Raw genomic sequence first — 22901 nt, forward strand, 5'->3', positions numbered from 1 at the left:
TATCCTGAACAAAAAAGTGTTGGTTTCATGAGCTGAAATAAAAGATCCCAGATTTTGGGATCTCAAATCGTGTGCATAATCTGTTTTACATCCCTGTTAGTGAGCATTTCTCCTTTTTCAAGATAATCAATCCACCTAAAGGGTGTGGCATATCAAGAAGCTGGTTAAACAGCATGATCATTACACAGGTGCACCTTCTGCTGGGGACAATAAAAGGCCACTCTAAATGTGCAGTTTGGTCACACAACGCTACAGATGTCTCAAGTTTTGATGGAGCATGCAATTGGCATGCTGACTGCAGGAATGTCCACGAGTTGTTGCCAGATAATTTAATGTTCGTTTCGCAACCATAAGTCACCTCCAACGTCGTCTAAGAGAATTTGGCAGTACGTCTAATCGATCTCACAACTGCAGACTACGTGTGACCACGCCAGCCGGGGACCTCCACATCTGGCTTCTTTACTTCTGAGACCAGTCACCCGGACAGCTGATGAAACTGAGTCTTTCTGTCTGTAATTAAGCCCTTTTGTGGGGGAAAACTCATTGTGATTGGCTGGGCCTGGCTCCCAAGTGGATGGGCCTATGCTCACCCATGGCTACGCCCCTACCCAGTCATGTGAAATCCAGAGATTAAGGCCTAATGAATTTATTTAGTTGAAAATGTTGCATTTTTATATTTTTGTTTTTTTTAGAGCTGTTGTGACATACTGCATTATTTTTATGGCTGGTTATGACACCTACATAAGAGTATCTCAACCTTCCACACAAGGCAAAACATTCCATTACACTATAGCCAATTCGTCAAAAGTATGATTTTATTATTATTATTTTAATTGTGCACACCTACCCCAATGCTCTGTTTCTGATGAATGGGATGAATGCAGTAGCATATTTTAGGAGCAGGACAGGACACCCTCTTTTTGACTGACAACTGACATAAGGGCATGTACGTGATAGGCCTATCTGGCTTATATGATTATGATGGTCATCATGCTTCATGACAGTGTCAGTGCATTTTCTTAGTCCAAGTAATGTGACACAGGATGGTCACAATGCTTCATGACAGTGCCATAACCATGCTTTATGACAGTGCCATATTTTCTACAAGTTATTTAAAATATGATGGGGGGGGGGACATGACTGCAAATAATTAATTTCAACAACAAAGGACGTTAAAAAAAACTTTCAAACGAAAGGAAACTTCTTGGCAGGGAAAAAACACGTTTGAGTAAATGTGGATTTTGACACTCCTATGTAGGTGTCATAACAGCCATAAAATAATGCAATAAGTCACAACAGGTCTAAATGTATGGGTCATGATAGTGTTATGACAGGTTATGACAATTTGTCAGCTTTTATGACATGGTTATGAAGTAAAGTGTTACCATAAGATCTGATTTAAGGTCAGTGTTAAAATGTAAAGGCCCAGGATGGAGAAGTCAAGCTGACTGATGGCTCTGTGGTTAACATGACTAAGGTTCTGCTTCTGTCTGCGGGCCTAGTATGTATAATACTCTCTGTGTATCTGTGTTTGTAGGCCTGGCATGTCAGCCAAACTGAGGATGACGGTTCAACATGGACTAAGCACCTTGCGAGCCGGAGAGAAACATGGCCTTCAACCAGCCCTGCCCATACACTGGGCCCAGCACCTCAGCTCAGCAGTACATACACCTCAGCCAGATGAGACACCTGCTGTTTTCTGTCACACACTACATTAGTGAACATTATATGTGCTAGGTGTCTGTCTGAAATTATTACCTCCGCATTTACTCAATAGTATTTATAACTTTGTATGATTATTATTTATAACTCTCGGACTAGCGAGAATATTCTACAAAATCCCTTTGGTAAAGTAAATTATGACTATATATAAAACAAAATAAACTGAGAATGCGACACTGAACGAGGTGTCCTTAGTAAAAATGAATGACTTTGAAGGAATTCCATTTCTGCATTTGGAATAAACATCTGTTCGGATGTAATTCCCAGGGGTTTGGTGTGAACTCATACTACGACCACGAATACATAAGGCGGAGTGTCCACTACTGGAACGTGGTGCTCCCCCTGCTGGACAAGATCAAGAGGAGACGTGGCATCCCTGGACCCCTGGACCCCCTGTTCATACACTTCCCTTCTAGAGACATAGAGGTGAGCTACCACCACAGCTGTTTCTCTGACCAACACTGTTAGTCTGCTGAGTTAAAGCATTGGCATGTGTGTAGACTTTTGATATCAAATTGAATATTTTGGGTTACATGCGTCGAATCCAACAGGACTGTAGACTGTACAGTGAAATGCTGAATCCAACAGGTGTAGACTGTACAGTGAAATGCTGAATCCAACAGGTGTAGACTTTACAATGAAATGCTGAATCCAACCGGTATAGACTTTACAGTGAAATGCTGAATCCAACAGGTGTAGACTTTACAGTGAAATGCTGAATCCAACAGGTGTAGACTTTACAGTGAAATGCTGAATCCAACAGGTGTAGACTTTACAGTGAAATGCTGAATCCAACAGGTGTAGACTTTACAGTGAAATGCTGAATCCAACAGGTGTAGACTTTACAGTGAAATGCTGAATCCAACCGGTGTAGACTTTACAGTGAAATGCTGAATCCAACCGGTGTAGACTTTACAGTGAAATGTGGACTTACGAGCCCATTCACAGAAGTGCAGTGTTAAGACACATTTTGTTTAAATAAAAAGGGAAATAGTAACACAATAAAAACAATAATGAAGCTATATACAAGGAGTACCAGTACCGAGTCAATGAGCAGCGGTACGAGGTAATTGAGGTAATACACTGTGTACATAGTACATGTGGGTCTGGTTAAAAGTGACTAGTTAATCAGGATCTATATTTGTATTTATTATGGGTCCCGGCAGCAGCTACTCTTCCTGGGGTCCAGCAAAATTAAGACTGTTTATACAATTTTCAAAACATTACAATACATTCAGACTGTGTGCCCTCAGGCCCCTACTCCACCACATATATACAGTACAAAATCCATGTGTACGTGTGTGTGTATGCTATCATGTGTCTGCCTATGTTTGTGTTTCTTTATACAGTCCCCACTGTTCCATAAGGTTTTTATCTGTTTTTTTAAAATCTAATTTTACTGCTTGCATGAGTTACTTGATGTAGAATAGAGTTCCATGTAGTCATGGCTCTATTTAGTATTGTGCTCCTTCCATAGTCTGTTCTGGACTTAGGGACTGTGAAGAGACCTCTGGTGGCATGTCTTGTTTGGTATGCATGGGTGTCCGAGCTGTACTCCAGTAGTTCAAACAGACAGCTCGGTGCATTCAACATGTCAATACCTCCCATAAATACAAGCAGGGATTAATTCAATCTCTCCTCCACTTTCATACATACATAAACTCAGCAAAAAAGAAACGTCCTGTTTTCAGGACCCTGTCTTTCAAAGATAATTTGTCAAATCCAAGTAACTGCACAGATCCCCATTGTAAAGGGTTTAAATACTGTTTTCCATGCTTGTTCAATGAACCATAAACAATGAATGAACATGCACCTGTGGAACGGTCGTTAAGGCACTAACAGTTTACAGACGGTAGGCAATTAAGGTCACAGTTATGAAAACTTAGGACACTAAAGAGGCCCTTCTACTGACTCTGAAAAACACCAAAAGAAAGATACCCAGGGTCCCTGCCCATCTGCGTGAATGTGCCTTAGGCATGCGGCAAGGAGGCATGAGGACTGCAGATGTAGCCAGGGCAATAAATAGCGATGTCCGTATTGTGAGACACCTAAGACAGCACTACAGGGAGACAGGATGGACAGCTGATCGTCCTCGCAGTGGCAGACCACGTGTCACAACAACACATGCACAGGATAGGTACATCCGAACATCACACCTGCGGGACAGGTACAGGATGGCAACAACAACTGCCCAAGTTACACCAGGAACGGACAATCCCTCCATCAGTCCTCAGACTGTCTGCAATAGGTTGAGAGAGTCTGGACTGAGGGCTTGTAGGCCTGTTGTAAGGCAGGTCTTCACTAGACATATCCGGCAACAATGTTGCCTATGGGCAGAAATCCACCGTCGCTGGACCAGACAGGACTGGCAAAAGTGCTCTTCACTGACGAGTCGCAGTTTTACATTTACATTTAAGTCATTTAGCAGACGCTCTTATCCAGAGCGACTTACAAATTGGTGCATTCACCTTATGACATCCAGTGGAGCAGCCACTTTACAATAGTGCATCTAAATCTTTTAAGGGGGGGGTGAGAAGGATTACTTTATCCTATCCTAGGTATTCCTTAAAGAGGTGGGGTTTCAGGTGTCTCCGGAAGGTGGTGATTGACTCCGCTGTCCTGGCGTCGTGAGGGAGTTTGTTCCACCATTGGGGGGCCAGAGCAGCGAACAGTTTTGACTGGGCTGAGCGGGAACTGTACTTCCTCAGTGGTAGGGAGGCGAGCAGGCCAGAGGTGGATGAACGCAGTGCCCTTGTTTGGGTGTAGGGCCTGATCAGAGCCTGGAGGTACTGAGGTGCCGTTCCCCTCACAGCTCCGTAGGCAAGCACCATGGTCTTGTAGCGGATGCAAGCTTCAACTGGAAGCCAGTGGAGAGAGCGGAGGAGCGGGGTGACGTGAGAGAACTTGGGAAGGTTGAACACCAGACGGGCTGCAGCGTTCTGGTTGAGTTGTAGAGGTTTAATGGCACAGGCAGGGAGCCCAGCCAACAGCGAGTTGCAGTAATCCAGACGGGAGATGACAAGTGCCTGGATTAGGACCTGCGCCGCTTCCTGTGTGAGGCAGGGTCGTACTCTGCGGATGTTGTAGAGCATGAACCTACAGGAACGGGCCACCGCCTTGATGTTAGTTGAGAACGACAGGGTGTTGTCCAGGATCACGCCAAGGTTCTTAGCGCTCTGGGAGGAGGACACAGTGGAGTTGTCAACCGTGATGGCGAGATCATGGAACAGGCAGTCCTTACCCGGGAGGAAGAGCAGCTCCGTCTTGCCGAGGTTCAGCTTGAGGTGGTGATCCGTCATCCACACTGATATGTCTGCCAGACATGCAGAGATGCGATTCGCCACCTGGTCATCAGAAGGGGGAAAGGAGAAGATTAATTGTGTGTCGTCTGCATAGCAATGATAGGAGAGACCATGTGAGGTTATGACAGAGCCAAGTGACTTGGTGTATAGCGAGAATAGGAGAGGGCCTAGAACAGAGCCCTGGGGGACACCAGTGGTGAGAGCACGTGGTGAGGAGACGGATTCTCGCCACGCCACCTGGTAGGAGCGACCTGTCAGGTAGGACGCAATCCAAGCGTGGGCCGCGCCGGAGATGCCCAACTCGGAGAGGGTGGAGAGGAGGATCTGATGGTTCACAGTATCGAAGGCAGCCGATAGGTCTAGAAGGATGAGAGCAGAGGAGAGAGAGTTAGCTTTAGCAGTGCGGAGCGCCTCCGTGATACAGAGAAGAGCAGTCTCAATTGAATGACTAGTCTTGAAACCTGACTGATTTGGATCAAGAAGGTCATTCTGAGAGAGATAGCGGGAGAGCTGGCCAAGGACGGCACGTTCAAGGGTTTTGGAGAGAAAAGAAAGAAGGGATACTGGTCTGTAGTTGTTGACATCGGAGGGATCGAGTGTAGGTTTTTTCAGAAGGGGTGCAACTCTCGCTCTCTTGAAGACGGAAGGGACGTAGCCAGCGGTCAGGGATGAGTTGATGAGCGAGGTGAGGTAAGGGAGAAGGTCTCCGGAAATGGTCTGGAGAAGAGAGGAGGGGATAGGGTCAAGCGGGCAGGTTGTTGGGCGGCCGGCCGTCACAAGACGCGAGATTTCATCTGGAGAGAGAGGGGAGAAAGAGGTCAGAGCACAGGGTAGGGCAGTGTGAGCAGAACCAGCGGTGTCGTTTGACTTAGCAAACGAGGATCGGATGTCGTCGACCTTCTTTTCAAAAATGGTTGACGAAGTCATCTGCAGAGAGGGGAGGAGGGGGAGGGGGAGGAGGATTCAGGAGGGAGGAGAAGGTGGCAAAGAGCTTCCTAGGGTTAGAGGCAGATGCTTGGAATTTAGAGTGGTAGAAAGTGGCTTTAGCAGCAGCGACAGAAGAGGAAAATGTAGAGAGGAGGGAGTGAAAGGATGCCAGGTCCGCAGGGGAGGCGAGTTTTCCTCCATTTCCGCTCGGCTGCCCGGAGCCCTGTTCTGTGAGCTCGCAATGAGTCGTCGAGCCACGGAGCGGGAGGGGAGGACCGAGCCGGCCTGGAGGATAGGGGACATAGAGAGTCAAAGGATGCAGAAAGGGAGGAGAGGAGGGTTGAGGAGGCAGAATCAGGAGATAGGTTGGAGAAGGTTTGAGCAGAGGGAAGAGATGATAGGATGGAAGAGGAGAGAGTAGCGGGGGAGAGAGAGCGAAGGTTGGGACGGCGCGATACCATCCGAGTAGGGGCAGTGTGGGAAGTGTTGGATGAGAGCGAGAGGGAAAAGGATACAAGGTAGTGGTCGGAGACTTGGAGGGGAGTTGCAATGAGGTTAGTGGAAGAACAGCATCTAGTAAAGATGAGGTCGAGCGTATTGCCTGCCTTGTGAGTAGGGGGAAGGTGAGAGGGAGAGGTCAAAAGAGGAGAGGAGTGGAAAGAAGGAGGCAGAGAGGAATGAGTCAAAGGTAGACGTGGGGAGGTTAAAGTCGCCCAGAACTGTGAGAGGTGAGCCGTCCTCAGGAAAGGAGCTTATCAAGGCATCAAGCTCATTGATGAACTCTCCGAGGGAACCTGGAGGGCGATAAATGATAAGGATGTTAAGCTTGAAAGGGCTGGTAACTGTGACAGCATGGAATTCAAAGGAGCCGATCGACAGATGGGTAAGGGGAGAAAGAGAGAATGACCACTTGGGAGAGATGAGGATCCCGGTGCCACCACCCCGCTGACCAGAAGCTCTCGGGGTGTGCGAGAACACGTGGGCGGACGAAGAGAGAGCAGTAGGAGTAGCAGTGTTATCTGTGGTGATCCATGTTTCCGTCAGTGCCAAGAAGTCGAGGGACTGGAGGGAGGCATAGGCTGAGATGAACTCTGCCTTGTTGGCCGCAGATCGGCAGTTCCAGAGGCTACCGGAGACCTGGAACTCCACGTGGGTCGTGCGCGCTGGGACCACCAGATTAGGGTGGCCGCGGCCACGCGGTGTGGAGCGTTTGTATGGTCTGTGCAGAGAGGAGAGAACAGGGATAGACAGACACATAGTTGACAGGCTACAGAAGAGGCTACGCTAATGCAAAGGAGATTGGAATGACAAGTGGACTACACGTCTCGAATGTTCAGAAAGTTGAGCTTACGTAGCAAGAATCTTATTGACTAAAATGATTAAAAATGATACAGTACTGCTGAAGTAGGCTAGCTGGCAGTGGCTGCGTTGTTGATTTGGGGCTAGCTGGCTAGCTGCAGTGTTGATTACGTTACAGTGTTGATTGCGTTGTTAAAAGAACGACAATAGCTGGCTAGGTAACCTAGAAAATCGCTCAAGACTACACAATTATCTTTGATACAGAGACTGCTATGTAGCTAGCTATGTAGCTAGCTACGATCAAACAAATCAAACCGTTGTACTGTAATGAAATGAAATGAAAATGTGATACTACCTGTGGAGCGAGGCGGAATGCGACCGGGTTGTTGAGTTCTAATCGGTAGACGTTGGCTAGCTGTTGGCTAGCTAGCAGTGTCTCCTACGTTAAGGACGACAAATAGCTGGCTAGCTAACCTCGGTAAATTAAGATAATCACTCTAAAAACTACACACTCTAAACTACACAATTATCATGGATACGAAGACAGCAAAGACAACTATGTAGCTAGCTAACACTACACTAATCAAGTCGTTCAGTTGAGGGTAATTGTTGATTCAGGGGCTAGCTGGCTAGCTAGCAGTGTTGATTACGTTACGTTGCGTTAAAAGAACGACAATAGCTGGCTAGGTAACCTAGAAAATCGCTCTAGACTACACAATTATCTACACAATTATCTTTGATACAGAGACGGCTATGTAGCTAGCTATGTAGACGGTGGGCGTTAGCTAGCTGGCTAGCTGCTGGGCAGATACGTTAGGACGACGAAATACGATAATTACGCAATTATCTTTGATACAAAGACTGCTATGTAGCTAGCTAAGAAGAAATTGCTAAGATTAGACAAATCAAACCGTTGTACTATAATGAAATGTAATGAAAAGTTATACTACCTGCAGACCGAAGTGCAGACCGAAGTGCGGATGCGACTGCTCGCTCCAACCCGGTAACAAACGTTGTTTTGTCTTTAGCGTAACACCGTTGGCCTGTACTCTGGAGTGAGATCGATTTGGAGGTGAGGGTCCGTCATACTCTGGGGCGGTGTGTCACAGCATCATCGGACTGAGCTTGTTGCCATTGCAGTGAAGACATCCTCCTCCCTCATGTGGTACCCTTCCTGCAGGCTCATCCTGACATGACCCTCCAGCATGACAACGCTGTGCGTTACAGGGAAGACATCCTCCTCCCTCATGTGGTACCCTTCCTGCAGGCTCATCCTACAGGGAAGACATCCTCCTCCCTCATGACCCTTCCCAGGCTCCAGCATGACCCTCCAGCATGAACGCTGTGCGTTACAGGAAGACATCCTCCTCCCTCATGTGGTACCCTTCCTGCAGGCTCATCCTGACATGACCCTCCAGCATGACAACGCTGTGCGTTACAGACCCTCCAGGAAGACATCCTCCTCCCTCATGTGGTACCCTTCCTGCAGGCTCATCCTGACATGACCCTCCAGCATGACAACGCTGTGCGTTACAGGGAAGACATCCTCCTCCCTCATGTGGTACCCTTCCTGCAGGCTCATCCTGACATGACCCTCCAGCATGACAACGCTGTGCGTTACAGGGAAGACATCCTCCTCCCTCATGTGGTACCCTTCCTGCAGGCTCATCCTGACATGACCCTCCAGCATGACAACGCTGTGCGTTACAGGGAAGACATCCTCCTCCCTCATGTGGTACCCTTCCTGCAGGCTCATCCTGACATGACCCTCCAGCATGACAACGCTGTGCGTTACAGGGAAGACATCCTCCTCCCTCATGTGGTACCCTTCCTGCAGGCTCATCCTGACATGACCCTCCAGCATGACAACGCTGTGCGTTACAGGAAGACATCCTCCTCCCTCATGTGGTACCCTTCCTGCAGGCTCATCCTGGGACCCTCCAATGACATCAGGGAAGACATCCTCCTCCCTCATGTGATACCCTTCCTGCAGGCTCATCCTGACATGACCCTCCAGCATGACAACGCTGTGCGTTACAGGAAGACATCCTCCTCCCTCATGTGGTACCCTTCCTGCAGGCTCATCCTGACATGACCCTCCAGCATGACAACGCTGTGCGTTACAGGGAAGACATCCTCCTCCCTCATGTGGTACCCTTCCTGCAGGCTCATCCTGACATGACCCTCCAGCATGACAACGCTGTGCGTTACAGGGAAGACATCCTCCTCCCTCATGTGGTACCCTTCCTGCAGGCTCAGGCTCATCCTGACATGACAGGCCTCCCAGCATGACAACGCTGTGCGTTACAGGGAAGACATCCTCCTCCCTCATGTGGTACCCTTCCTGCAGGCTCATCCTGACATGACCCTCCAGCATGACAATGCCACCAGCCATACTACTCGTTCTGTGTGTGATTTCTTGTAAGACAGGAATGTCAGTGTTCTGCCATGTCCAGCGAAGAGCCCCGATCTCAATCCTGTTGAGCTGGGACCTGTTAGATCAGAGGGTGAGGTCTAGGGCCATTTCCCCCTAGAAATGTCCGGGAACTTGCAGGTACCTTGGTGGAAGAGTGGGGTAACAGCAAGAACTGGCAAATCTGGTGTAGTCTATGAGGAGGAGATGTTTTTGCTGAGTATTGTAGATTTGTAGTGGTATAATAATGTTATATGATGTACTGTTTTTTGTTTTATATGTAATGTAATTAACTTAATGTGTTTGGACCCCAAGAAGTGCAGCTGCTGCCTTGGTAACAGCTAATGGGGATCCTTAATAGATATAGATGTGAGTGCTACGGAGTGGTAGTCATTTAGACAGAGCATGCACTGACAAGCTGTAACCTGAGTATGCATCCTGGTAATCTGTCTGGCCCTGCGGCCTTGTGAATGTTAACCTTTTTAAAAGTCTTAGATCATAGTCTTCTGGAACAGCTGGTTCTCTCACACATGGACAGTGTTGCTTGCCTCGACGCGAGCATAGATGGCATTTAGATAATTTGGTAGGCTGGCGTCACTGGGCAGCTCTCGGCTGTGTTTCCCGTTGTATTCCGTGATAGTTTGCAGGCCCTGCCACATCCGACAAGTGTCAGAGCTGGTGTAATAGGATTTGATTATAGTCCTGTATTGACGCTTTGCCTGTTTGATGGTTTGTCGCAGGGCCCAGCGTTGTCCGGTTTAGGGCAGGGTTTGGCTGGCTGGGATTTCCTTGTCCCATCGTGCTCTAGCGACTTCTTGAGGTTGGCCGGGCTCCTGCAAGCTGACTTCGCCAGTTGGACTGTGTTTCCTCTAACACAGTAGTGCGGCTGGCTTCCGGGTTAAGCGAGCAGTGAGTCAAGAAGCATTGTGGCTTAGCAGGGATGTGTTTTTCCAAGGACGCATGGCTCTCGACCTTCGCCTCTCACGGGTCTGTTGGGTAGTTGCAGCAATGGGACAAGACCGTAACGACCAATTGGATATCACAAAAAAGGGGTAAAAATAATCACCGACCACCAGGAACGCCGCCTCTGGATGAGCATTTTCTTGTTTGCTTATGGCCCTATACAGCTTGTTGAGTGCGGTCTTAGTGCCAGCATCGGTTTGTGGCGGTAAATACAACTACGAAAAATACAGATGAATACTCTTGGTAAATAGTATGGTCTACAGCTTATCATGAGTTACACTAACTCAGGCGAGCAGAACATCGATACTTCCTTAATATTTGAGAATGCGCACAAGCTGTTAATAAAGAAACGCACCCCCACCACCCTGGATCTGCCGTTCTGTACTGTCGATGAATTGAAAAACCAGGTAGATTTTATATTATCTATATCCTTGTTCAGCTGTAGCTCCAAGAAGCATAGTATTTTAGTTGTTGATAGGATAGTCTCGAACAACAATTTTCTTTCCAGCGATTGCACATTCGCCAATAGAACCGAGGGTAGAAACAGTCTCACCAGGGTGCTCGTGTGCCGGCCTCTATACGACTGTTGTGGATCAGGGCCTGGGATAATCCATGTCTTTTGCCTCCGACTCATTGAAGTAGAAGTCCTCGTCCAAATGGAGGTTAGTGATAGCTGTTCTCCTGTTCAGAAGCTTTTTTCGGTCATAGGAAACAAAGTGGAAACATTATGTACAAAAAAGTTCAGATTACGACAAAAAAAGACACTAAATAGCACAATTGGTCAGGAGCCTGTAAAACGGCCGCTATTCACTCGGGCGTCATGTAATCACTGTTGCCAAGCTGGAAAATTGACAAGACCAGTTTTAATGTATGCATTGCTCTATTTTCATTGGTTAGTGTGTTTGTGTTCATCGCAGATCCCATCAGTGAAGGGCTTTGAGGAGGAGGCCAAGATAGCATTTGCGACCCTCCTGGACATCGAGGGGAAGACAGAGGAGGCTATTGCTACCCTGGAGACCATCAACAACATCTCGTCTAACTGGCACCTAGCTAGGGTATGTAGTGAGGGGTTCACTGCTCGACCTTGGTCTTGGAGTCTGTCACCTGCACTTTATCACCATGCTTTTAAGTGCAGCTCCCAGTAAAAAAAATGTAAAAAATTCTGCCAGCATTTTTCTCTGTTTTACCATACAAAATGTGTTTGTTATGAATTGTCTTTTGATATATCTGTGTTTTGTAGATCTTCCAGCGTCTGTCTGAGGAGGCCGGTAGCGGGGTGGAGGAGACACAGGACAGGTGCATCATGTTCCTCAGGAAGTTCAGGACTTACCTGTCCAAGATCTACAACGCCAACGCTGACGACATGGATAAGGTTAGACACACACACTAGTGGTGCGCCGGGCAGCTATTTGTTCACTTGCCCGCAATTGCTAAATCTGAGGCCTGCACCCAACCCTAACCCACAAATGTAGAATATGCGCTATAGGCTATAGTCAAAGACCGCAGAACCATTCTTTGATAGGGTTGCTTGATTTTTTTTTTTTTGCATGATTTTGATATGTTTCTACTAATAATTTCTGACATTTTGGTAGGCTATTTGTTAGTCATCTTCTCAATAATTAAATACATGCAGCTTCTCTTCTGTCATTAAATGTTGCCCTAGAAGACTAAATAAACCCTTGCTCACCAGAATAAATGGATAGAATGAATGCTTCAATCTAGTTGACATCTGAGAAAATGCAATAACTCAACAACAAGAAAAAGATAGATGGCACCTCTACCGATGGTATTTAACTGAGCATTCCCATTCTCTCAAGATGCTGAAAGAAAGAAATCATATTTCTCCACTCCTGTTCCCGAGTAAAAATGTTGCCTATATTTTGTGTATCATTTTACTGCAAGAAATGCTTAATCCTGCCGCAGTTAATATTAAGGCTATGTGAGAAGTTATAGGCCTACAGTCAGTGTCCAGATTTGAGTTTCCATTTAACCCATCTGAACAGTAGGCTACAGTTACCTTCATATAATCAAAAGTTTAAGAGTTGGAAGCATGACATGACATTCAACCATATTCACTGTGTTATGTCCCAGCTGCCCGTTTCGATGGAGGAGGTGATGGATCTCCTGAACGATGTGAAACAGCAGCTGGAGGAGAGTGGAGAAGCGATGGATGAAGAGGACGACGGCGGACCGGTCCACTCCAGCCTTCAGTTTCCTAAGCCTGATGCTTCAATCTCTTGTGTCAAATTCGCCCCATTAACCCCCTCCCCCAGCAAGAGCTTGGTCTCTCCCTCCAAAAGACACCTGGTACTTTTCATTATAAATGTTGACTTATAAACATATGTGAGACAGTTGCTCTTCCTATTTTTCAAACATGAACATACATGCACTCAGATTTACTGTACAGGTTGTTTTTCTCGCATAAATATTTTAAATATCTTTATGGGGGGGGGAAACTATCCTCCGTTTCCAGATTTCCCCAAAGACACCACCTCATTGGGCGGAGGACCAGAAGTCCCTCCTGCAGATGCTCTGCCAGCAGGTGGAGAGCCTCAAGGTCAGCCCTTGGCTTCATTGTTTTTGAGGATATGGGAGATGGATGTTAGCCATGTCAAGTGTGCATATGAATTAAATTATAGATGTTAATGTATGGTTTCTGTGTTGATAAGTGCTGTGTGGTTGTGTTGCAGAATGAGGTCCATGACCTGAGGCATCACTCGTCAGACAGCATGGCGTCACCCCACCAAAGAATGTATGGCGATGGGTACGGGGCTGAGAGCATGCAGGAGGGGTACCCCCCAGCACAGACCTTCCATGGAGCACCCCTCACTGGTAGGAACACAGTACACAACTGAGTTGTGTAGTTTGACTGTGTGATATAATGAAATAGCAATGTTTCTAGGATATTAAATTCTGAATGTTGATTATACCCTCTTTCCTCCACTTTTTGTTTACAGTTGCCACCACACAGGCACCCTCTATGTATTACAATCAATCCTCTGCTTATAATGCCGGACAGTATCTCCTTCGTACGGCAGCCAATGTTACTCCAACAAAGGTATGTGTTTATACCTTGGGATTCTTTAAGAATTGAGAATGGTTTAGTTACTTAAAGTGGGATAGTATTTTCAGTAGGGCTGGGTGATATGGCCTAAAAATTAATATATTGATTTCTTGACACATCTACTCATTCAAGGTTTTTAATATATTTTTTAGACTATTTTCTACATTGTAGAATAATAGTGAAGACATCAAAACTATGAAATAACCCATATGGAATCATGTAGTAACCAAAAAAGGGGTTTGAGATTCTTCAAAGTAGCAACCCTTTGCCTTGATGACAGCTTTGCACACTTGGCATTCTCTCAACAACTTCACCTGGAATGCTTTTCCAACCGTCTTGAAGGAGTCCCCACATATGCTGAGCACTTGTTGGCTGCTTTTCCTTCACTCTGCGGTCCAGCTCATCCCAAACCATCTCAATTGGGTTGAGGTTGGGTGGTTGTGGAGGCCAGGTCATCTGATGCATCACTCTCCTTCTTGGTCAAATAGCCCTTACACAGTCTGAAGGTGTGTTGAGTCATTGTCCTGTTGTAAAACAAATGATAGTCCCCATAAGCGCAAACCAGATAGGATGGTGTATTGCTGCAGAATGCTGTGGTAGCCATGCTGGTTAAGTGTGCCTTGAATTATAAATAAATCACTGACAGTATCACCAGCGAAGCACCCCCACACCACCTCCATGCTTCACGGACCCACACATGCGGATATCATCCGTTCACCTACCCTGCGTCTCACAAAGACATGGCGTTTGGAACCAAAGATCTCAAATTTAGACTCATCAGACCAAAGGACAGATTTCCACCAGTCTAATATCCATTTCTCGTGTTTCTTGGCCCAATCAAGTCTCTTCTTTTTATTGGTGTCCTTTAGTAGTGGTTTCTTTGCAGCAGTTCGGCCATGAAGACCTGATTCGCGCAGTCTCCACTGAACAGTTGATGTTGAGATGTGTCTGTTACTTGAACTCTGAAGCATTTATTTGGTCTTCAATTTCTGAGGCTGGCAAGTTACCTCTGCAGCAGAGTCTTTGGGTCTTCCCTTCCTGTGGTGGTCCTCATGAGAGACAGTTTCATTATAGCGTTTGATGGTTTTTGCGACCTCACTTGAAGAAACTTTCAAAGTTCCTGACATTTTCCAGATTGACTTAAAGCAATAATGGACTGTTGTTTCTCGTTGCTTATTTGACCTGTTCTTGCCATAATATGGACATGGTCTTTTACCAAATAGGGCTATCTTCTGTATACCCACCCCTATCTTGTCACAACACAACTGATTGGCTCAAATGCATTAAGAAGGATAGAAATTCCACAAATTAACAAGGCACACCTGTTAATTTAAATGCATTCCATGTGACTACCTCATGAAGCTGGTTGAGAGACTCTCAAGCGTGTGCAAAGCTGTTATCAAGGCAAAGGTTGGCTGCTTTGAAGAGTCTTAAATATTATTCTAAAATATAAAAAAGAAAGACCCTGGAATGAGTACGTGTCCAAACAGTTGACTAGTACGTATATCTAAAAAAAAAAAAAAAAAAAAAAAAAGTTCTCTAAGTAAGCTTTGTACAGTTAAAAGGTCAAATACACTGCATTTCAAACAGTCAGAAATAATCGAATGAATTCAGGGCTTGTGAAGTTATACCTCGGCTAAATATAGGGCTTCCACAATCATAAGTGGCAAAGCGGTCTAAGGCACTGCATCTCAGTGCTTGAGGCATTACTACAGTCCCTAGTTCGAATCCAGGCTGCATCATAACTGTCCGTGATTGGGAGTCCCATAGGGCAGCGCACATTTGACCCAGCTTTGTCTGGGTTTGGCCAGTGTAGGCCGTCATTGTAAGTAAGAATTTGTTCTCAACTGACTTGTCTAGTTAAATAAATAAAAAATAAGACCCACTAATGTAATATTTTATCAGAATGATTTAACCTGCCTTTTTGTAAGCACAGATCTGTCTAACCAGAACCATGCAAAATGCACATTCACTAATAATGACTAACTTCTTGTAGCAGGCATTAGGCTATAGAAAATTAATGAAGGTCTCATAATTCATCTCAAGCACAAGCCCATGTGCTAGTGACTAGTTAGCTAATCTTTATATTTAAATTTTAGCTAACCTGGATCTATTTTCTAGCTAAGGCAGAACAGTTGGATTATCAACACACCCTTCTGTCCGTCTCCAACTGTTTGAACAGCATGTTAGCTTGTCCACTTTGTTCAGATATTGAAATCGAGTGTCCTACCTAAATTCTCAGAAACAAGTTGAAATTTCTTTATACAGTTGTGTTTTATGCTTATTGCACATTTATAAAACACAGACTAGACAGCTAGTATAAAAGTATTTGGCTAAAATGCTGCTAGCGGTACTTGATACCGCAATGCCACATGCGACAAACTGAGCATTCATTTTCCAGAATCAATGGTCATTGATAGGCTACTCTCGTTTTAACATCTCTATTATGGTAAAATCATTTCTCAATGTGTTTCGGTGTCCATATGACCGATTCTGTTGGATCAGACGTCAAATGCAAATAGTGAGTTAAAACTGCTCCTCAGTGAGGAAGATGTGATCTCTCATCTTTGTTTTCGTGAGAGGCTTGACGTGTGTGCCTGTGATTCTGTGAGGAAGAAGCGAAGTCTGTTCAAAAAAGCCAAATGCGTTTCTATGGGCTTAATGTGGAACAAAGCTTGTCGCATGCCTTCCTGCCTTGGTGACAACAACTCTCATTGTTAGGGCAGAGACGTGCATCTCGTCAGTATATACAGATCTCTGGTGTCAATTGGGAGGGTGCACAGAAGAAGCGAAGGAGAAGAGACGTTTCCTTTATAGAAAGGGAGTACAAAAAACCTTGATTCTTGCAATACAGGCATTTGGAATATTGCGCAAAGACATACATTGGAATTCATTGAATTAATTTGATATTGCCCAGCCCTACTTTTCAGTGGCAAATATGAAATGCACAGGTTTTAGTTTGAATACATGTTTCTTTCTCTTGTGTCTCAGGCTCCTTTGTATGGAATCAACCGCCTGCCACCCCAGCAGCACATGTATGCCTACCAGCAGCCCACAAACACACCTCCCCTACAGTCAACACCAGCCTGCATCTACCCTCCTCAAGATCAGGTCTTCGGCGCCCCTCTCCGCTTCGAGTCACCAGCAACCAGTCTACTCTCCCCATACAGTGAGGAATACTACGGCCACTCTCAGCCCACCACAAACCCTCCCCTCCCAGAGCCTGGTTACTTCACCAAGCCCTCCATTGTACCTGTCCAACCACCAAAGAGCATAGAGGGGAAGCCTGTTGGCTTTGGGAAGATCTCTTTTGGCCAGCCGATCCATGCTGAGCCTCCTAAGTTGCCTAGCTTTGGTGCTGGAATAGTCGCCCAGTCCACTCCATCATCCGCTGCCTTTAAATTCAACTCCAACTTTAAATCCAATGACGGGGACTTCACCTTCAAGTCCAAAAACAATGAGAGCCTGTTGGGTCTTCTGACGTCAGACATTCCCACCAAATCTGAGGGTCCCTCAGAGGGGAAGCACCAAGAGCCTCCTAGTCAGGGAGGGATTTTTACCTTTGGCCCTAAAAGTGCGTCTGAGTTCTCCTTTGCTGACACAATCCAGATCCAGGACAAACCAAACCTGTTTGGAAAATTTGACCAGCCATTTAGTTTCACTGATGTAACCACGCCGGTATTTGGGCTGGAAAACACAGCAGAGGAGGAGAAGGGAGCCGAGAGCAATAACAACAGCACTCATGTGGAGGAAGACGAGGATGGGCCTCACTTTGAGCCTATTGTGCCCCTCCCTGACAAAGTAGACGTGAAGACTGGAGAGGAGGAAGAGGAGGAGATGTTCTGTAACAGGGCCAAGCTGTTCAGATTCGATGCGGAGACAAAAGAGTGGAAAGAGAGAGGTATCGGCTTAGTCAAAATCCTAAAGCACAATAGATCAGGAAAAGTGCGTCTGCTGATGAGGAGGGAGCAGGTTCTGAAGATCTGCGCTAACCACTACATCACGCCAGATATGCTCCTGAAACCAAATGCTGGATCTGACAAGTCCTGGGTCTGGAATGCTGTTGATTATGCGGATGAGGAACCAAGGCCTGAGCAACTGGCCATCCGGTACAAAACGGAAGACGAGGCATTGCTCTTCAAGACAAAGTTTGAAGAGGCTCAGAAGATCGTTCCCAAATCTCCAAAAATGCAGCAAGATCAGTCATATAGGAAAAATAATTTTCCTAAACTCTCTGCTCCATTGGCGACAAACTTTGCTGCCCAATTTGTAAAGAAGTACGGGGAGTGGGACTGCGATGTGTGCTGTGTAAGAAATGCAGCTAAAGTTATGCAGTGTGTTGCCTGCCAGACTGCCAACCCTAATGCCCCATCAAAGCTGGACAGCGCACCGGCTACTGACATCAAAGGGTTTACTAGTGGGGCAGCTTCAGTGGGAGGATTTACTTTTGGATTTGGAGCTGACTCATCAAAAGACACCAGCAGCGCAGGATCTATTGGAAAAGGATTTGGGTCTTTTGGAGCTCAGATACCCTCCTCCTTTACGTTTGGAACCAGTGGCACCACTTATATACCTGCTGCTGGTTTTGGTGCCCAGTTTGGAAAGAGGCAAGACACCACAAAAGTTGCAGCAGAATCAAAGCCCTCAACCATGCCATTTGGCTCTGGATTTGGTGTGCAGTTCGGCATAAATCCAGGGCAGTGGGACTGCGATACATGCACTTTAAGAAATGAGGCATTTGCAAACAGTTGTCTCTCTTGTCAAACTCCTAACCCTTCAGGAAAACCTGCTGCTGGTGCCCCAGCTTTGGCAACCCTCTCAATTGGGTCTGGATTTGGTGCACAGTTTGGCAAAAAACCAGGGCAGTGGGAGTGTGACACGTGTCTTGTTAGAAATGAGGAGTCTGCTAGCAGTTGTGTTTCTTGTCAAACTCCAAACCCTGTAGCCAAAACAGATGTAGATGGAGCAGCAGAATCAAAGCCCACAAACATGCCCTTTGGTGCCCCGGCTTTGGCAGCCCTCTCAACTGGGTCTGGATTTGGTGCCCAATTCAGCAAAAAGCTAGGGCAATGGGACTGTGATACATGCGTTGTAAGAAACGAGGCTTCTTCAAGCAGTTGTGTTTCTTGTCAAACTCCTAACCCTTCAGCAAAATTAACAGTAGAGGTAGCACCAACAACAGAGCCAACAGTGTCAGACTTTGGTGCTGCTTTTTCAAGGAAGGATGGACAATGGGACTGTGACACCTGTCTAGTGAGGAATGATGCATCTGCCTCTAAGTGTGTTTCCTGCCAGACACCCAACCCCAATGCTAGCAGCTCCTCTCTTAGGGCCATGTTTGCCAGGCAGGAGGGACAGTGGGACTGTGACACATGTCTTGTCAGAAACAACGACTCTGCTAGTCAATGTGTCTCCTGTCAGATGCCCAATCCCAATGTTAAGAGCATAGCCACAGCCGCCACTTCCAGCTCATCCTTCAGCTTTAACTTCGGGAGTCGGACTGCCTCTACTCAACCCACAGGCACTGGGTTTAAAGCAAACTTCAACGGTGACAGCTCTTTGCAGTTTGGCACAGGCAAAGTTGATAAAAGTTCCCCTGCATCCTTCAAGTTTGAGACCCCTCCTCAGGCTGAAAGCAGTACCCCCAGTGCTGCAGGCTTCTCTTTCACCATGCCCATACCAGCAGGTGGCTTTAAGTTTGGCACTCAGGAAACTGCAAAGGAAACCCTACCAGCTGAAACTCAGACTCCTTCTTCAGGGTCTGCGTCAATGTTCCTGAAGAATATCGTAGAGCAGCACAGAGAGAAGGAATCTGGTGTCAGTGTATATCCATCAGTGCTGTCAGTGGACAAGACGGGTCAGGATGAAAATCCCCTCTTCATTGGCAAACCCAACGACTTCAGTTTTGCAGACTTGGCTAAAAACTCACAAGGAGACTTCCAGTTTGGTCAGACTGACTCCAATTTCAAAGGCTTCACCCGTGCTGGTGAGCAGCTGTTCACATCCCTTCAGTCAAACCAGAGGGCAGACCCCTCAGCTGACCAGGATGAAGAGGGCATATACAAGACAGAGGATAATGACGATATCCAGTTTGAGCCTGTGGTCCAGATGCCAGAGAAAGTGGACCTGGTCACAGGAGAAGAGGACGAACAGGCCCTCTACTCCCAGAGAGTGAAGCTCTTCAGGTTTGACGGAGACATCAGCCAGTGGAAGGAGAGGGGCGTTGGGGTCCTCAAGTTCCTGAAGAACGCCACCAATGGCAGGCTCAGGGTGCTGATGAGGAGAGAGCAGGTCCTGAAGGTGTGTGCCAACCACTGGATCACCACCACCATGAACCTGAAGCCCTTGGCTGGCTCCGACAAGGCCTGGATGTGGCTGGCTAATGACTTCTCTGATGGAGATGCCAGACTGGAGCAACTCGCTGCCAAGTTTAAAACCCCTGAGCTGGCTGAGGAGTTCAAGCTGAAGTTTGAGGAGTGTCAGAGGCTCCTGTTAGACATCCCACTGCAGACTCCTCACAAGCTTGTTGACACAGGCAGAACTGCACATCTCATCCAGAAGGCAGAGGAGATGAAGTCCGGCCTGAAAGATCTTAAATCTTTCCTGACCGATGACAAAACCAAGATCAAGGAGGACGACAGCCATGCTAACATCACGACAGCCAGTAACCCCTCTGGTCTAAATATCAAGCCCCACGCAGAGAACACTGGACCTACCTTAGAATGGGACAACTATGACCTGAGAGAGGAGGCTCTGGACGACAGTGCTGACACCTCTGTCTACGCCTTACCCCTGGCAAGCAGCCCAATCAGAAAGAACCTCTTCTGCTTTGGAGAATCCACAGAGGGTTTCAACTTCAGCTTCCAGCCTGTCGTCAGTCCCGCCAAGTCGCTGGCCAAAATGAACCAGAGCGGGGTGTCTGCGGACGAGGAGCAGGACATTAGCCAGGAGGAGGAGCGGGACGGCCTGTACTTTGAGCCTGTGGTTCCCCTGCCAGACCTGGTGGAGATCTCCACTGGAGAGGAGAATGAAAACGTGTGTTTCAGCCACAGGGCAAAGCTGTATCGCTATGACAAAGACCTGAACCAGTGGAAGGAGAGGGGCATCGGAGACCTCAAGATACTGCAGAACTGCGATACCAAACGAGTCAGACTCATCATGAGGAGAGACCAAGTCCTGAAAATCTGCGCCAACCATTGGGTCACATCTTCTATGAAGTTGGAGCCCATGAAGGGTGCTGAGAAGGCCTGGGTCTGGAGCGCTATTGACTTTGCCGAGGTAACTAAGGGAAATGTTGAGCAGTTAGCTGTGAGATTCAAACTGAAGGATGTGGCTAACTCCTTCAGAGATATATTTGACCAGGCTAAAACTGCCCAAGAGAAAGAGATTCTGGTCACTCCAATGGCCTCCAGTGAGACCCTTACTCAGGAGGAAGCAATAGCGACGGGGACAACCGTGTGTGGACAAGCTGCTGTGGCCATCCTGGAGGAGACCACCACAGAACGGACGGAGCTGTATCATGAGACTTTACACACCCCTGACTGTAAGTCCTCCACCGGTACTCCACATAGCCCTCTCAACCTCTCCAGGATGGTGATGTCCCCACCCAAGTTCCTCTTTGGAACAGACTCTCTCCAAAAGTTTTTCGGCAGCAGCCCACCATCATCCAAGGAGGATAGTTCTCCAGAGAGCTCCAAGGTTAAAGACAGCGGTCGGACCTCCCAGCCTTTAACTGCATTCAAAATCTCAGAAAAAGGTAAGCCTTTTGTTTTCCTTTCTTGATCGTTTTTGTTGATCTTGTGGTTCAGTGTAAACTGCTTGTTTTTGAATGGTGACGCCCATTATGGAGTTTTCACATAATTTGACCCCATTGTGTTGTGATTCCATTCATGTCCCATTGCTCCTCCCAGCAGCCTTGTGTTCGTAGGACAGAACATAACCGTCACTCCCATTAGCCTAACTCCACTCTTCCTCACATTTGCTATTTTGATATAGGTTGTTTGATATGATAGCCGATGTAATTGATTATAATCCATTACATTTAGTATATTATACAAAATAATGCAGTCACAAGTTTTATTGCAGGCTTTGTCTTCATGAAGGCAGAAATGGGGACAGGACATAGTTAGAGGACTCTAGATTAGGCCTGGGCAATTCCAGTCCTCGAGGGCCAGATTGGTGTCACACTTTTGTCCTCTAACTATGTCCTTTCCCCACCATTCTTAAAGTAGTCAACTGGGTGGGTCTTCCTATGGGTTACGGAAGGATCACATGATTTCATCCGAGTCATCTGCCAGTAAATTATACTTCTGAGCAAACACTAGGTGGCAGTGTGCACCCTTTCAGTTTGTTTGCCAACTAGGAGGAGAAGGAGGAGGTGATAATAATGGAAATTGCCTCAATGGCGCTGCCCGTGAGTTTACAGACTCTAGCATTCTCTATGGGACAGGACCGAAATATAGAAAGATTGATATAGGATTAATCCAATACGCTTACTTAATGCAATGACGTTCAGCAACTTGAAGCTAACCAAAGATGCATTAATACATTTTCATTTCTTAATCCAACCACCCCCAATTCTAGTTTGTCTCACATGCCCAACCATTATTTTGTAGGATTGGACTTTAGGCTTTTCAAAGATAACCCAAAGACTTTTTGGACCAGCACCTCATCCACCCAATTTGAGCCCCCAGGTACTCTGTCACTACACTGTGTGTGTTCTGTGACACGTCACCTACACAGCTGGCACCTGTCTGGCCTTGCCTGGTAGCCGGTCTTAACCAGCACGCAACGAGTGGAACATGCTGTGCATTCGGAAAGTTTTCAGAGATGTAGATTTTTCCCACATTTTGTTACGTTGGTCTTATTCTAAAATGGTTGTTTCCCTCAATCTACACACAATGACAAAGCAAAAACAGGTTTAGACATTTTTGCAAATGTATGGAAAATAAACATATTACATTTACCTAACTATTCACACCCTTTACTCACTACTTTGTTGAAGGTGAACCTTCGCCCCAGTCCTGAGAGCTCTGGAGCAGGTTTTCATCAAGGATCTTTGTGCTTTACTCTGTTCATCTTTCCCTTGATCCTGACTATTCTCTCAGTCCCTGCCACTGAAAAACATCCCCACAGCATGATGCTGCCACCACCATGCTTCACTGTAGGGATGGTGCCAGATTTCCTCCAGACCTGAACCTTGGCATTCACG

General features: G+C 46.6%; 1 protein-coding gene across 3 annotated transcripts in view; it reads left to right on the plus strand.

Moving 5' to 3' along the window:
- LOC115108102 (E3 SUMO-protein ligase RanBP2-like) overlaps positions 1-22901 on the plus strand; it is a 40224-nt gene that overhangs the window by 8465 nt on the left and 8858 nt on the right. For 2 of the 3 annotated variants that reach the window (XM_065017979.1, XM_065017985.1), the window contains exons 11-19: positions 1538-1661; positions 1990-2148; positions 11544-11681; positions 11867-11998; positions 12718-12932; positions 13072-13183; positions 13317-13458; positions 13584-13684; positions 16682-21446. In XM_065017979.1, coding sequence (XP_064874051.1) covers positions 1538-1661; positions 1990-2148; positions 11544-11681; positions 11867-11998; positions 12718-12932; positions 13072-13183; positions 13317-13458; positions 13584-13684; positions 16682-21446 — 5888 coding nt within the window. Of the gene's footprint in view, positions 1-1537; positions 1662-1989; positions 2149-11543; positions 11682-11866; positions 11999-12717; positions 12934-13071; positions 13184-13316; positions 13459-13583; positions 13685-16681; positions 21447-22901 lie in introns of all 3 variants that reach the window. The other variant, XM_065017991.1, reaches the window with a different exon arrangement.

The sequence above is a fragment of the Oncorhynchus nerka genome, linkage group LG1 (assembly GCF_034236695.1).
Source record: "Oncorhynchus nerka isolate Pitt River linkage group LG1, Oner_Uvic_2.0, whole genome shotgun sequence".
Taxonomy (NCBI): Eukaryota; Metazoa; Chordata; class Actinopteri; order Salmoniformes; family Salmonidae; genus Oncorhynchus; species Oncorhynchus nerka.